This window comes from Homalodisca vitripennis, chromosome 7, assembly GCF_021130785.1.
Source record: "Homalodisca vitripennis isolate AUS2020 chromosome 7, UT_GWSS_2.1, whole genome shotgun sequence".
In the NCBI taxonomy this organism is placed as follows: Eukaryota; Metazoa; Arthropoda; class Insecta; order Hemiptera; family Cicadellidae; genus Homalodisca; species Homalodisca vitripennis.
Genome location: NC_060213.1, coordinates 134542842 through 134557158, shown reverse-complemented (window position 1 = coordinate 134557158; position 14317 = coordinate 134542842). Strand labels below are relative to the sequence as shown.

Sequence of the window (14317 nt, the reverse complement as noted above, 5' to 3'; positions counted from 1 at the left end):
CATAGTATTAACAATTTATGTAGCTTTTTAATTGTATTATCATAAAAGAGTGATTGAGACAAAACAAAACTGTCTATATTGTGTTTTATTACTTTTTTGTGTAAAAGAAACACTCACTTAGAAGTACAACTTCGTTTAGTGTTAAATAACAAAACGTCTTTTAATATATCTGAAATATTAAAGAGCGCTTACAGTTTTCAATATTTTATTTTACCGCAGTGTGATTTAATTTTCTTGGGTAACATTCGTAACCGTCAAGCACCTGTAACAACTGCCTTTTCCAATTGTATTACAAGAGTCTATTCAGCGGCTTTGTGAAAAGTCAGACGATTGGGTTTTGTTTTGTGTCGGTCACTCGTGTGCAGATGTATTGTGCGTATTGTGTTTCTCTATTAACGGTTGGTTTTATTCCCAGTGCCCTGGCCACTCAGATGTATTGCGCGGCCCAACTTGCCTCCCAACAACACTATATGTACGTCTAGCAACCTTACATTACGTTACCTTCAATAATCTTATTTTATTTTACGTTTACCTTTATTTCTCGGCTTGGGTGAAATGGAAATAGAGTTACTTCAAGATAATGGTTCATTAACCAACGAATGATACTCTAAATTGGATAGTTTTCAATTTACTACTCATTTTTAGTTTAGTTTTCTAACAAGCTAATTGGAAAAATGGACATTTTTAATAAATTACTGTTATAATTAAAACTAACACAGACATTTATAGAATGCGGTTAAGTACTCTTTTGTTTGAAAAACATTGTTGGCCACAGTTTAATGTATTTTTATAATTTTTATTTATAAGAAATTCATTCACATGTTAGCTCTCATATAAACGTTTTTACGTTTGTTATTTTTTTATTACATTGTCATTTACTAGTGAATCTGTCTGTAGATTGTTAGAATATTTCAGATGTAGAGATTTCTGTGTAATATACTATTCAAATTTTCCTGTGAATAAAAAAGCCAATATTTCGATACATCACTCTGTTTCACCCAAGCTTTATTTTACTTTTTTATGTTATTCTTATTTTATGTTAAGTTTTAGGACAAAGCACAGTGCTCTGGCGCTAAACAATTCAATGTATGTTTTTAGCTCAATTTGAGCCAGGTATAGTTGATATTTGAAACGTTGATTCAATTACTATAAAAACTAATTGATCTTGTTTTCCGTTGTTTTTTACTTCGTTTAGTGAGCCAGGGCATTGTGGCTTGTTGCTATTATTCTGTTTTTATTTTAGTATTGTTGCCATTAGTAAAATTGTTATTAGTTGTTATAATATTTAAAAAACGTTATATGAGTAGTTCTCAATTTTTATATGTCTTATGATTTTATATAATTTTTAAAAATATAGTGTCAAAATCTTAGCTATTTATTAAAAATTATAATACTAAGCAAAATTATTGTTTTAATTTCATTCAGATTTTAGTGAATATTTTATTTAACTGTGGCATAAACCTTGCCTTAATGTAAATAAAAGTTATTAATATATTTTTTATTTGATAATACTACAGGTTTTACCACATACAATTTTAATCATAATTATTACATTAGTACAATTTAATTCTTCAAGAGTATTAATTTCCTCATTTTCTAAACTGTTATTGTAAATATATTTTGCAATTGGTGAACGTAAAACATACTGACCATTTTATATTTAAAACAAGATCACAGTAAAATTATTTATCTATTCTTACTTGAAGCACTAATTACTTTCTTTAAAATTGTAGGTTTGAGAAGCTGGACATCACGCCCAAAAGTGCACAAAAAATTAAGCCTGTTCTTGAGAGGTGGATGAAAGAAGCTGAAGAAAGGTTTGTCTTGTTTGTTTTGGCTTTTGGATATACTTTTTTAATTTGTATTGGTGGCAGTAAAATGTTATTTTTTACTTTCTGCTAGTACATACCATACGAAAAATTATTGTGGTGCCATAAAAAATCAAATTCCAATATCGGTGAACGTATTAGATTTGGAACCACCCTAGTAAAAGAAGTAGGTTTTTGCATACATATATGTAAGACTGCATATAAGTATTGGTTGGCTATGATTATAGAAGTGGACCGTATTTTACCAAATTAGTTGTATTTGTAATTTATGAATGTCTGAATTTGTTTACCCTGACATTTTAACCTACAAACAAGTTTTCTAAATATTGCTGTACCAAATGGTTTTAATTAAATTTCATAATTAAAAACACTGTTTAACCACAATGGCAAAAATGCTTCCTTCCAAAACTTCTCTCTAAAAATTAATAAAAAGATTGAAAATTATTGTGGGTAAACTCAAATTTTAATCTGTAATAGTGACCATGTGGACAGAATATCATATAAAAATTACAACTTTTGTACCCAATAAATCCTTATTTCACGTAAAAATTAATGTTTATAAAGGATTCTTGTGACCCACATTACAATTACACTCAGTATAAAAAAAACTGCTATGGGAAAATCTATAGTACATAAAATTAAACCATTAGTATTAACAGACAATTGTATTTTTAACAGTTACCTTTGAAGCACTAAAACTTAAGTTAATGTTCTGAGAACTTAACTTATAGCTCTATTTTAAAAGTAAAATTTCAGATGCACGACCGTATACCATCTTACATGAACTGTTACTACTTACTTTACCACAAACCTTGTCATAAATGATCAGAACATGAAAACCCCAATGTCAGAATTAGGAATTGAATCTGCAACGTCAGGCAACCAAATCTGCCATCCGAGGAATAGCATTTTACATCATTTAGCTATGCTGACAGTCTTAAATGCATAGAAAGTCCATTTTACAAGCATACATACTGTCAGTTACTGCTATTTATTCCACCAAGAATACAAAGCATTCGTATTTCAACTGACAATAACCAAAGTTTAGAATTTATTCCAATAAATGTAGTGCATGTTAGTCAATAATTTTGTTTGTAAAAGTTGACTTGCTTTTCAAACTATCTTCTGTCGCAGCTTAGACATTTTAAAATGTATTACGTTTTTTCTGCGAATTTTAATTTTTGTAGCTTTTTCGTTGGTGATGGTGCAATACTATAGTGAACAACTGAGTAGAAATTTGTTCATCGTAAACACTACAACATCGGGAACATGTCAATCACGAAAAATATAAAGATTATTTTTAATATAATAACATTGTATCTGTGTAAAGTATAAACCTTTTAGGATTGTTAATGAATGAAAACAAACTCAAACCACACATACACAAACTTTGTAAAAAAAATTAGCAAAGGGATTTTTCATATTGAAACAATCGTCATAGTTATGATGGAAAATACTTTTATCCTTCCTTAGTGCTCTTAATAATACCTTATATACCATATGTGCACAGGTAATTTAATTATGGGGTAAATTAATAAGGCTACTGAATGTAAAGTTTGTATGACCCAGTACTGTAGAGAGATTTTCTTTTATCGTTATATATTAATATTTCTTTCGCTGCCCATATTTGAAGCCATAACTTTTTCAATAGAATAATTTACAATCAAACAGAAGTTACTAACAATTTTGAACATATTTCTAACAATACCCTATTGGGATTATTCTATAACACTGTTCACTTCATTTGTCTGAAACATTGATAAATGAAAGTGACATTTAATTATTTAATATCAAGATGAAAAAACTATTTATTAGAAAATGAATTTTCTAATCTACCTAAATATTTTAACACGCTAGAAATGATAATAATTCAACGTATCTAAAACTTACGTTACAAATTGTCAATAAAATACAGTAACTTTCAGTAATGAAATTTTGTTAATGTTTTATTAAACACATTCTGTAGATCTATACAAAGTATTGTTTATTATTAAACACTTTTAAACACATTTGTTTAAAAAAAGCTGAAGAATAGAATATATAATTTAGAATTCTTTAAAGAAGGAAACAATAGTTCTCCTTTTGAGAAAAATACAATACTTTTCATTTAGAGAAAGAGATTCGAAAATGTGATACTTTTATTGTAAATGAGCATTTCTCAATGAGATATTTTTGTTTTTGAAGCATATGCTTTGCTCTAACAGATATTTGAGTTCTAAACACTGTTTTCATGACATTTGGAATATTTACCCCACTTTTACGCGCTTCATGAAAATTACAATACATTTATTAGAGGTTGCTCATTAAACTTTTTTTCATTTCTTTTATGACTCCATTTACAAGCCTATGCTACAGAAAATTATACAAAATTTAAGTGATCTGAGAACAAACTAAACCAAAATCTTTCAACTGCAGATTTCAACCCCACAAATACACTCTTTTAGGGAAAATAGTCAACTAGGGTTGAAATATACATTTTATTTTAACAAATAACCGTAACTGTACTCTTCCTTAAAAGAACGTAGAGGACCTTCTTGTGTTTTCCCAAATGGTGGAGGTTGGTGTCGGCAAGTCTTTGTTTTGGTGGTGACGAGGGTTTCATAATGTTTCAGAGCGCAGTACCCTCAGCCAATGCCTGTAGATTCTGACGCACCTAGGGGCCTACCTGATATGTGAGTTTCCAAAATTACTAGTAAACATATAAATGTCCTGTGTCAGCCAGCTAGTGCTCATACGCTCAGTGTTCAGTGTTCTAGGCTAAGTTGGTATTCTGAAACGTACCAGTGGGAGGAGGACAAAAGGAATCTAAACTGAAACAATATATTTTCATATAGAATGATTTAAATTGCACCTGTCACATCAATTTCATGGAACAAAAGAAGAAGGCATGTCCATCACTTAAGAAAACTGTTTTGGTTATATCTAAAAGCCACAAGTTTTCTTACATCAAAGTCTTACCAGAAGATTATTTCTTTATTTAAAATAAATCTATCAGTTTTTAATGCGAGACTTTTGCTGACGTTCTCATGCAACTGCAGCTTGCTCAAACCTTCTACAACATCCTATTTCTCCCGTTGAATCCACTCTTTGAACAAGCCTTTTCATGGTTTGGATTAGATCAGGTTCTAGATCACTTTAAATTTGGTAAACAGTTGTCAGCTTGAAGTTCACAATTCACAATTCTCGCCTTATGAAAGTACACTTTCACTCTTTCATGACGACTCTTCCATCCATATTACTTCAGTTGATTAAATAAAGAAGCCTTTTCGAACCGATTTGTTCAGTATTTCCATCATACTTCTATGACTAGCTCACAGAATCTCCATTGAGTATCATCAAAAACTGGTCTTGCCTTTCTAACACTTGATATTGAAGCTTTTTAAAAATCATTCCTTATTCTTTTAGGGAGCAGCCTATTGCCATGCACTTAAGCCTCAAAGCCTTTTGCGCTTCTTGGAAGTATACCATGAGGCCTACCATTTTACACAGAAAACAACTGATCAAGTTCTCTTGGGGGAAATCAGTTGTGTTTTAACAGTAGGGAATTTAAAACAAATTTTTGTTCACTCAGTTATGGATACTAGACGACCATTGATCTTCGTTATTGTGAAATACAAAGTCACTTATATTCAGTGATGGCAAATACAAAATTGTTCTTAATGAAGACTACAACAAATTGTTTTTAATGAATGAGAGAGGGATTCCAGTCAATTTTCTCAACAGTGGTGGTCACTTGTTTTCAATGTGGGAAAGCATATAGTCAAATTGTTCCAAATATTTGGGATTTCTCCACAATCTTTCCAGTTACGTCAGATCAATCAGCCATTGTTCTCAATGATAGGCACTGTACAAGCAATTGACCTTGGTGATGGAGATTTCCACTCAACTTTTTCACTTACGGACTACACACACCACCATTATACTGAATGGGAAAGACCTGTTTTTAAGTAATTCCCAGTTTTCTTTGTTGTTTTGGATACATGGATTGGAATCGGTTCTTCAGTTTTAAATTTATCTTCATTTTAGAATTGTGGTTCTATTCCTTCAGTGCGAATTTGTATTTAGCAAGTCTCTTTTATTGAATCATCATTATAATGCTGTTTATGCCCATAGTCCTACTACAGTCCACAGCGGACTTAATGAAATCAACAAAGAACAGTTAACTAAAAATATCCACCAACTGTTCTTTCAAAATTATACAGGTACCAGACATATTTTGTCTTTATGTTCCTACCTGTTTGTAAATTATAATTAAATGTTTGAAGTTTATATACCTCTCTTGTAATAGCATTATTGGAGGTTTGTATTAAAAGATAAACTTCTTACTTTATTGTTACGTTAAAAAATAGGGAAAGAATTAATGATACCATAAAATATTTTTTAATTGAACAAAACGTTTATAAAAGGTACTTCACGTACTCAAGAATTGCACCATCATCGAATAGAAAATGACATTTGTTTTCATAATAAGGTTTCATTTCCATTAAATTTTACACATGCATAATTCTTTTTATTCAGTATTATATTTTGCTATAACTAAAATAATTTATGACAGAAAATCAATGAGAGATGGTCAGAGTAACATAATATGTTAGATTATAAAAAAGACAAAATTTGATTGTATTAATATAAAGGAACATGTCTATGTGATTACCAATATTAATATATGTATTTTCGCAATGGTAAACCATGGTTTACTATAGACATATTAGTTTGAATACAGTGATGTATCTAAAAAGTTATTTTGGGGAATGCTAACATGGAAGTGAGTTTAGGAAGTATAAAAACCCTCCAAAATTACGGGCTTGGAAATCTTTCCCCAAGAAATTTTTGAGCTTTAAGACCTCATAATTCTGTTCCAGTTTAACACAAACTATTGGATGAAATTTTAATGTTTGTATCTTCAAAATTTGAGGAAGGGACCTGGAGCCTTCGGAGTCCCTCCTTATATATGCCCATGATGGTTACACTAGTGTCCTAGAAGACAGCTCCCACCCCGATCTCTAGCTTTCAAAATCATCATGGTATGATTTTGGAGTACAGTATTACATACACAACTTACAAAAAGCAAACCTTTTTGTGCCTACTTAATAAAAAAATGTCTCATAGCCTTGACAATGCTCTCAGATATTCTCATTTAACTAGTCAAAAAACTAACAACCATGGACATAGCCAGAGAGGAGGTCCAAAGGGTCCAGACTCCCCCCCCCCCCCCCCGAATTATCAACTACTTTTTTAGTAGACAATTATAATTATTTAAATAATTCAGTATTACTGACATGTACTGCTGAAAGATCGTTCTCAACATAGAAACGGGTCAAGAACTTTTTAAGGAACAAAATGGGGTCTTACTCTCTGTCCACTACGGGAAAATATCAATTCTCTGGATCCCCCAAACATTTCCTGGCTACGTATTTGCTAACAACTGAAGAGTCCATTAGACACTTTGTTTGCAAATTCTGAATATGTGGCAACATTTAAATGATTTCAGTACTTATTTTTCAATAATAGTTATTTAGTACAATTTGTGCAAAATTGGGACGGACTACACTACATGCAGATGTTTTTCTTTAAATTAGTTAGCCATTAAAACCCTTAAAAGTGTGTAAATCACAGTTGGGGAAGCTCTCAATAATAACATTTTCTTTTTAATAACTAGTACTACATTCTAACACGACAACTAGAATCCAATTAAAGCTGAAGTATGCAAAGATGTCACCATTATCTCCACTATTTCAAAACGCAAAAAATATGGTTATATTCAGGAAAACCCTTGTATAGTTAAAAAAAACTTAATCTTAACGATTTATAACATTATAATGGTTTACAGGTACAAGAGTGGTCAGAACCACTTGACAGAATTCATTGGTGTGGAACCCTCCAAGAAAAGGAAAAGAAGAACCTCATTCACTCCCCAGGCCCTAGAACTGCTCAACGCTCATTTTGAGCGCAACACTCATCCCTCAGGTAAAACATCTCTAGTAATTGTTTTCTCATATTTGTACAAATATTTTTAGTTGTTAAGTCCTTATTGTGAATTTCTCACAGCTATACCAAAGAACAAGCTAGGTGGATTATAATATGATTTTATCACTCAGTTTTTAGAGTTTAGCTCCAGTTCACCTTCCTTTTATTGCAGCATCTGGTATCTGATATTGTCTCAGACTTGACTCCTGGAATCTGGAGTTATGTCGTCTGAAGGGATCCAAAGAAAGTCGACAACGAAGAAGCTCAAAACTAAACATGTAATCGTTTCGACATCAGAGACACCAATAAATACGTGAAGTGGTAGTCTCAGAATCATCAGGTACACAAGTGAGTGCACTATGATGTGATGCACGATCTCTCAGCGCAATGGAAAAAACAAATTATCTACACATAACATAGCTATGGTAGGAAGGGTTGATTCAATTGAGTTTTGAGTTTAGCTCCAGTTCACCCTTTTATTGCAGCATCTGGTATCTGACACTGTCTAAGACCTTCTTTGGATCCCTTCAGACGAACATGACTCCAGATTCCAGGAGTCAAGTCTGAGACAATATCAGATACCAGACAATGCAATAAAAGGAAGGTGAAATGGAGCTAAACTCAAAATTCAATTCAAAATTCAACCATAGCTACGTTATATGTAGATTCCATGTATTCTCCTAGTTGCGCGAGGGGGAAACAACGGCTGGCAAGGAAGGGGAGCAGTGGCAGTGGGGGGCTGGCCCACAGACTTCCCCCTCCACACCACATGGCCAGTAGGCTAATGTGCATCTTCGAACCAAGGACCACATGGAATCTCTCGCCTGTAAACATTTATTTATCGGGTGTATTTTTCTAAAAGAACTAAATTAATATGCTAACCAATACGATGTTGTTCTCAGGGACAGAGATAACGACGCTGGCGCACCAGTTGGGCTACGAGCGGGAGGTGATCCGCATCTGGTTCTGTAACAAGCGCCAAGCACTCAAAAACACTGTCCGGATGATGTCCAAGTCGTGCACACCTCCCCACCTCGGTGGTGCCAATCACCTGACCACTTAGCCACCAACCAACACCGCCGCGTCCCCCTTCCTCTGGGAGTTCGACTAGACGGTGTTCTCGGCATCCCCTTCTTGTCTCCGGTTCAGTGACAATTCAGTGAATTTCGTCTCACGTTCTTGTTTGATTTTAAAGTCATTATTCATTTAGTGTACATTTGTATATTACGTTGTTAGAGTTATTATTGTTTTGATAACTATTTTATTTTTTTGTCAGTTAATTAAGTTTTTTTTAAGTTTTATAACCTCAGTTTTGTTTTAAAACTGTATTGGGAATTGGTTTATCAACAGAACGATGTTTTTCTTTTGAGTTTCTCACCGTAGAAGAACACAACAAAACTATCCACATGAAATCTTTAACCAGAATCTCAACAAGCGCAAATTTCAGAAATACTTATAGACTTCTCCTCGAAGCTTTGTGATATAATATTTTGTGATAATCGACTACATTTTTTTATAAATAGCGTAAGTTACTGTGTGAGTGATACGCTAGGACCGTGATTACGCAAGTCAAACTTTGCTCCCAGTGTCTTTGTCGCAAACACGATATTCTGTAGGACAGTCAGTTTGTTTTCCGAACTCTGCCACGCTCTCGACCTTGGGTTGTCTCTGTGAATATGTGTGTTACTCAGTATTTAGCCACATAAACCTCTGTTTCATAATTGACATAGGTTATCTGATAATAAAGTATTGCTAGCAAATGTTTTCTTGATGAACAGTTTTTAGAAATTCAATAAAGTTGCTGATGAATGAACGGCAAAGGGAACAAAATACATATAGCTAGAGAACAAAAACAGTGTGCAGAATTACTTTATGAATGTAAAATGTCAGTTATTGTAATCATAGTATGTTTCCCAAAAGTTTTCATATACCATAGGAATAAACTATTTAAATTTAGAAAGGTTTTGTTCCCTTTACTGTTAAAAGTTATGTTTTGTTTGTTATTACTATAGGTAGTTCTTTTTATATGTTTTCTTTACTTACATTTTATTTATTATGGAACCAAAGACAGGTCGTTGTATATAGTTTCAGTTTATTTATTAATTACATGGTTAAATTATTTTATTGTTTAAATTATTTCATTAATCTCTACGCTTACTTGTACTTCTAACAGGTCCTTCAATTAATATTTATTATTAACTTCTCTATACTAATAAAATAGTGGTGTACCTAGCACTTGTGTCTCCTCTGTACTTTTGAGATATAATATACCATATTCCTGGTACCGCCTTTATCCCCAAGAACTACCCCCAAAAGTGATTTCTGGGTACACCACTTTAACAAATCTTCTTTTACAGTTGTTCCATTCTAGTATTCAGTTTCAGGTGATATTTTCTACGATGTTACGTTAAAGAGTAATTATTACCAATGTTAGTATCTGTTACAATAGTCACTGTTACAAGTATATGTTTATTCTCTTTAAGAACTGTTTATTTGTAAATAATATATATTTAGTTAAATTGATCAACGCCACTACTTGTTTAAATGTTGTGTACATAAAACTACCTATATCAATGTATGTATGTAGTGTGTGTATATAAAAACACAGAGAATTAACTTTCTCTCCGCGCAACCAAAGTTCCTACTAAATTTTATACAAGCCGTAGGTTATGTACAGTATAAATATATATATAGTAGGTAAGAGGCACCTAAAATTGGCCATCTTGCACGAACATTCGTATACTTATTTTTAATGTGTTCGTAGGCTAGGTATTTAACAGTATTCGCATTAAGGTTATGTATTGTAAGTTATAGTTTATGTAAAGTTGTCGTCTAAATGTCACTCGTAATAATAAATATTTCAATCATTTCATTTCTTGCTTTTTCTACCCTTTACATATAGTAGTTTGTTAGAATAACAGAAAAGGTCATATTTGGGCTTTGATAGCATTAGTTACAAAGGAGAACATTTTTGATACGGACGAGGTGTACTGTGATCTGGGACATTAGTTCATTTAGTTCTGAAGGCCGACACTAGGGCTGCACCACGACCACCACATGCACATGTTTGGTCTCCTTCCATGATATCTGCAAGCTTTCAACTACTCTTTCTCTTAATGAAGTGTCATGCCGAGCGAACGTTAGCGCCACAGTTAGTTATCATGGTATTGTTTGAACTTAATCCGAACAGAGTTGAAGGGAAGATGTGAATTGAAGTCCACTGGAGATGTGATGTGACAACAGTGAAGTTCACAACAGTGAAGTTCACAACAGTGAAGTTCACAACAGTGAACTGCCAGTCCAACTTAATGGGGACTATGTCAAACTGAAATTGTAATAAGGTAATCCATTCAGGATCACAACGGTAATATATAATAAACCGTTACAAACAGTCTCACATCTGTAGGAGTTTACTCATCTTCTATCTAAGTTTTAAAAACGAAATAAATTAATGCAGTTATGTTTTTGTTAAGTTTTTAAATCAGGAATTTTGTTTTGAAATTTGCTTGGAACAAAACTTTACTTAACAAGTTCATGAAGTATTATTTGTAAAGAAAACCTTTGATAAACAGTTTTAATCTTCATGCCGGTTTTTTAACTACTTGATAAAATGTAACTACGAGGGTTATCCAGAAAGTAGATTTCATTTTGATAAAAACAAAGTACAAGAAAAACTTTTATTATATACACTTGAAAGTGATACTAAAATACTATTTTTCAAAATAGTCACCATACAAATTTAGACACATCATAGCGGTGAATTAGTTTCAAAATTTCAATGTTATAAACTTCAGCCGCTTGAGACTTTAACTACGTAATCACACCCTCCTGCAGTTACATGTCGTCATGTGTGCCCCTACTGCATAGACTGTAATTTGGTTTTGCAATTCACGTGTTTTACCCTAAGTCTCGTCTCCTGTAATGATTCGATCCAGCAGCGAGTCACCATCTTTTTTGTAAGTGTCCAAAACAGTCAAAGAAGCCGCCTTACCTTGATTTTTATGGGTTTCTGTTAAGATTTTCAGTACCCATCATGCATAACATTTGTAGTAACCTACCTTTTATGTAACAATTGACATTTTAGGAAACTAAGTAACTATTTGAGGAAAACTTAAGTAGAGTTCTGTTATTGTGAATTGGCAGTCTTCTTTTATCTTTTAGACTTTAGAGACAATTAAATCAGTCACAATGCTTGTCCATCCACTTTGTTGGTCATTCACATTATTAGTTCAGCTATTTTTAAACCTAAAGCACACTGAACCACTCCACCTTAGGTAATCACATCATTCCCACAAACTTTTCAAACCGCATGATCTTATCCTAAATAAGTAAACAAATTATGTGGCAGATCCCACATAAACATTTACAGAGGTGTCTGCTTTCTAATCTTTTCTCAAAGACCACAAAACATGGATTTTTCTAATTTGAAATAATACATTAACATACAGCCTGCATGAAAACAATCCGAGGGTGGCTGACGCATCTGAATCCCCCCTCTACCCCTGCACCCATCATTGTTGCCAGTTTTACATGTTTAGAAGACTGCTGATCCGTCTCCGCATCTACTGCAATAAAAAAACAACATAAGCTGTTGCCATAAACAAACCTATGTTTTCGTTATTTTGTTTTGCAGACAATGTATAAATCAAACAGCAGTAAATGGCCGTGCCTGCGTGATAGCGAAAACAGCTGGTGGTCAACAGCGTATGGTAACACAATCTCAAAATGTCATAGGACTATTAATTTTTGGTTCAGGCTGCTCTCGAAAATCACAAACCAATATGGATGACAAATTAGAAAACAATCTTTATGGAAAAATACTTTATTTCACAAACCACACAAATGCTTGAGTGTGAACCATAAACACTAAATTTATATAACTATTTACACAGCCATATTTGAGAATATATTTTTAGTAACAGCGATAAAGTACATTTTTTGTATAACGCTTTAAAACAAATAATAATATTAAAATATAAAACATGCAAAAACAAAAACACGAGAACGTACAAAACTAATTTGACATTCTACACACACCTAACAATGAAACTTGTTTTAACTTAAAAAACAAAAATACATAATTTAAAATCTTTTATGTTAGCTGCCTTTATAATTTAAAGCTATAAATGAGTATTTTATATGAATGATCACTTTAATTGATAGTAATGAAGACAAAATATCCTTAATTAACAATTCAAATGGAAATCGAAACAACCATATTTTATAATTACAACAGAGCTGAAGTTTCTCTATCATTTCAACTTGGTCGAAACATATGAAGGGAACCCAAGTAATGCAAAACAACATTAATAATTAACAAAATATTGTTAACTAATTTCAGTTAACAATCTATAAAGAATGGCATTCAACAGTTCCAAACTAAACATAAAAATTTAATTAAATAAAACATAAACAAACAAATATTAACAATTGCATAAATGAAATTTCTATGGTATATTATTTTAAAAACAATGTAATACCGTGCAAATTTGGGAATAATGAATTTTTGTTTCTTAGAATGTACAATCTAACAAAAAAGTATATATATTTTTTATATATAAAATTCAATATATATATATATATATTTAATTATATATTATATTATATATATATATTATTATATATATAATATATAATATATTAATATATATAATATAATAATAATATATATATATATATATATATATATATTTGTTACAAAACTAATTCAAATTTTTTATTGACCTTCAAGTAACTCCAAGTTTAATCTCTTAGATCTTTTACTGCCATTTACTGCAATTTTATTACTTAAGACCTATAAAAGCAGGAAGAGAAAGAAAAAAACATATGGTATATATTATGTGTAATAAACCCTACTATTAGTATGAATAGTTATCTAAAAAATATAATTTTAATATTCGATTATTTCTATTTACTGTATATTTCGTAACATAAATATTTAAATATACTGTACAATAATTTCGAGCTTTTAGTGAGCAACGGTTTATACAGATATGTGAAACAGTTCTTATTTCAATAAAGGAACATATCCAGCAACTATGAGTCAATTTAAGTCAAATCTTCATTTTCTGAGGTAATTAAGGTGATGGAAATCTATAAATAAAAACTAGGTTGGTACATGTAATTCACAGTAATAAATTATTGGACTAAATTAATTCAATTCAAATAAGTTAAATTTAAAATAACATTATTTTGCCATGTGTTGGTGAATGAAAAATCATCAGGACAAATAGTTTACTGCAATTCAATGGGAACTTTTCCCCTTTTTGCACCGTTTATTTGAATAAATTAGACATGGATTTGAACAAGTGTCTTAAAATACTCACAAATTTAAACATTTGTTATTCAAATTGAAATTTAAAATTACACACCTATGAGTTATTTACAAATAGTCAGATAAATATGTCAGGAATTTATACCAAAACCTGAACAAGAAGAAACCACGAAAAACATGGTGAAAATACGTTATTGTTGCATGATTGACTTGCAAGAAGAATTCCATCATCAGGTGTTCCTCTAAA

At 31.7% G+C, this 14317-nt stretch overlaps 1 protein-coding gene across 4 annotated transcripts in view; it reads left to right on the top strand.

Annotated features, from left to right (window-relative positions):
* The window catches only part of LOC124366361 (POU domain, class 6, transcription factor 2-like), a 187338-nt gene extending 176670 nt beyond the window's left edge, over window positions 1-10668 (top strand). Inside the window, exons 11-15 of one of the 4 annotated variants that reach the window (XM_046822860.1) lie at window positions 416-472; window positions 1734-1817; window positions 4442-4501; window positions 7660-7796; window positions 8699-10668. In XM_046822860.1, the coding sequence (XP_046678816.1) occupies window positions 416-472; window positions 1734-1817; window positions 4442-4501; window positions 7660-7796; window positions 8699-8859 (499 nt within the window). In that variant the 3' untranslated portion in view covers window positions 8860-10668. The remainder of the gene's footprint in view (window positions 1-415; window positions 473-1733; window positions 1818-4441; window positions 4502-7659; window positions 7797-8698) is intronic. The other 3 variants (XM_046822861.1, XM_046822862.1, XM_046822863.1) reach the window with 3 other exon arrangements.
* The last annotated feature ends 3649 nt before the right edge of the window (window positions 10669-14317 follow it).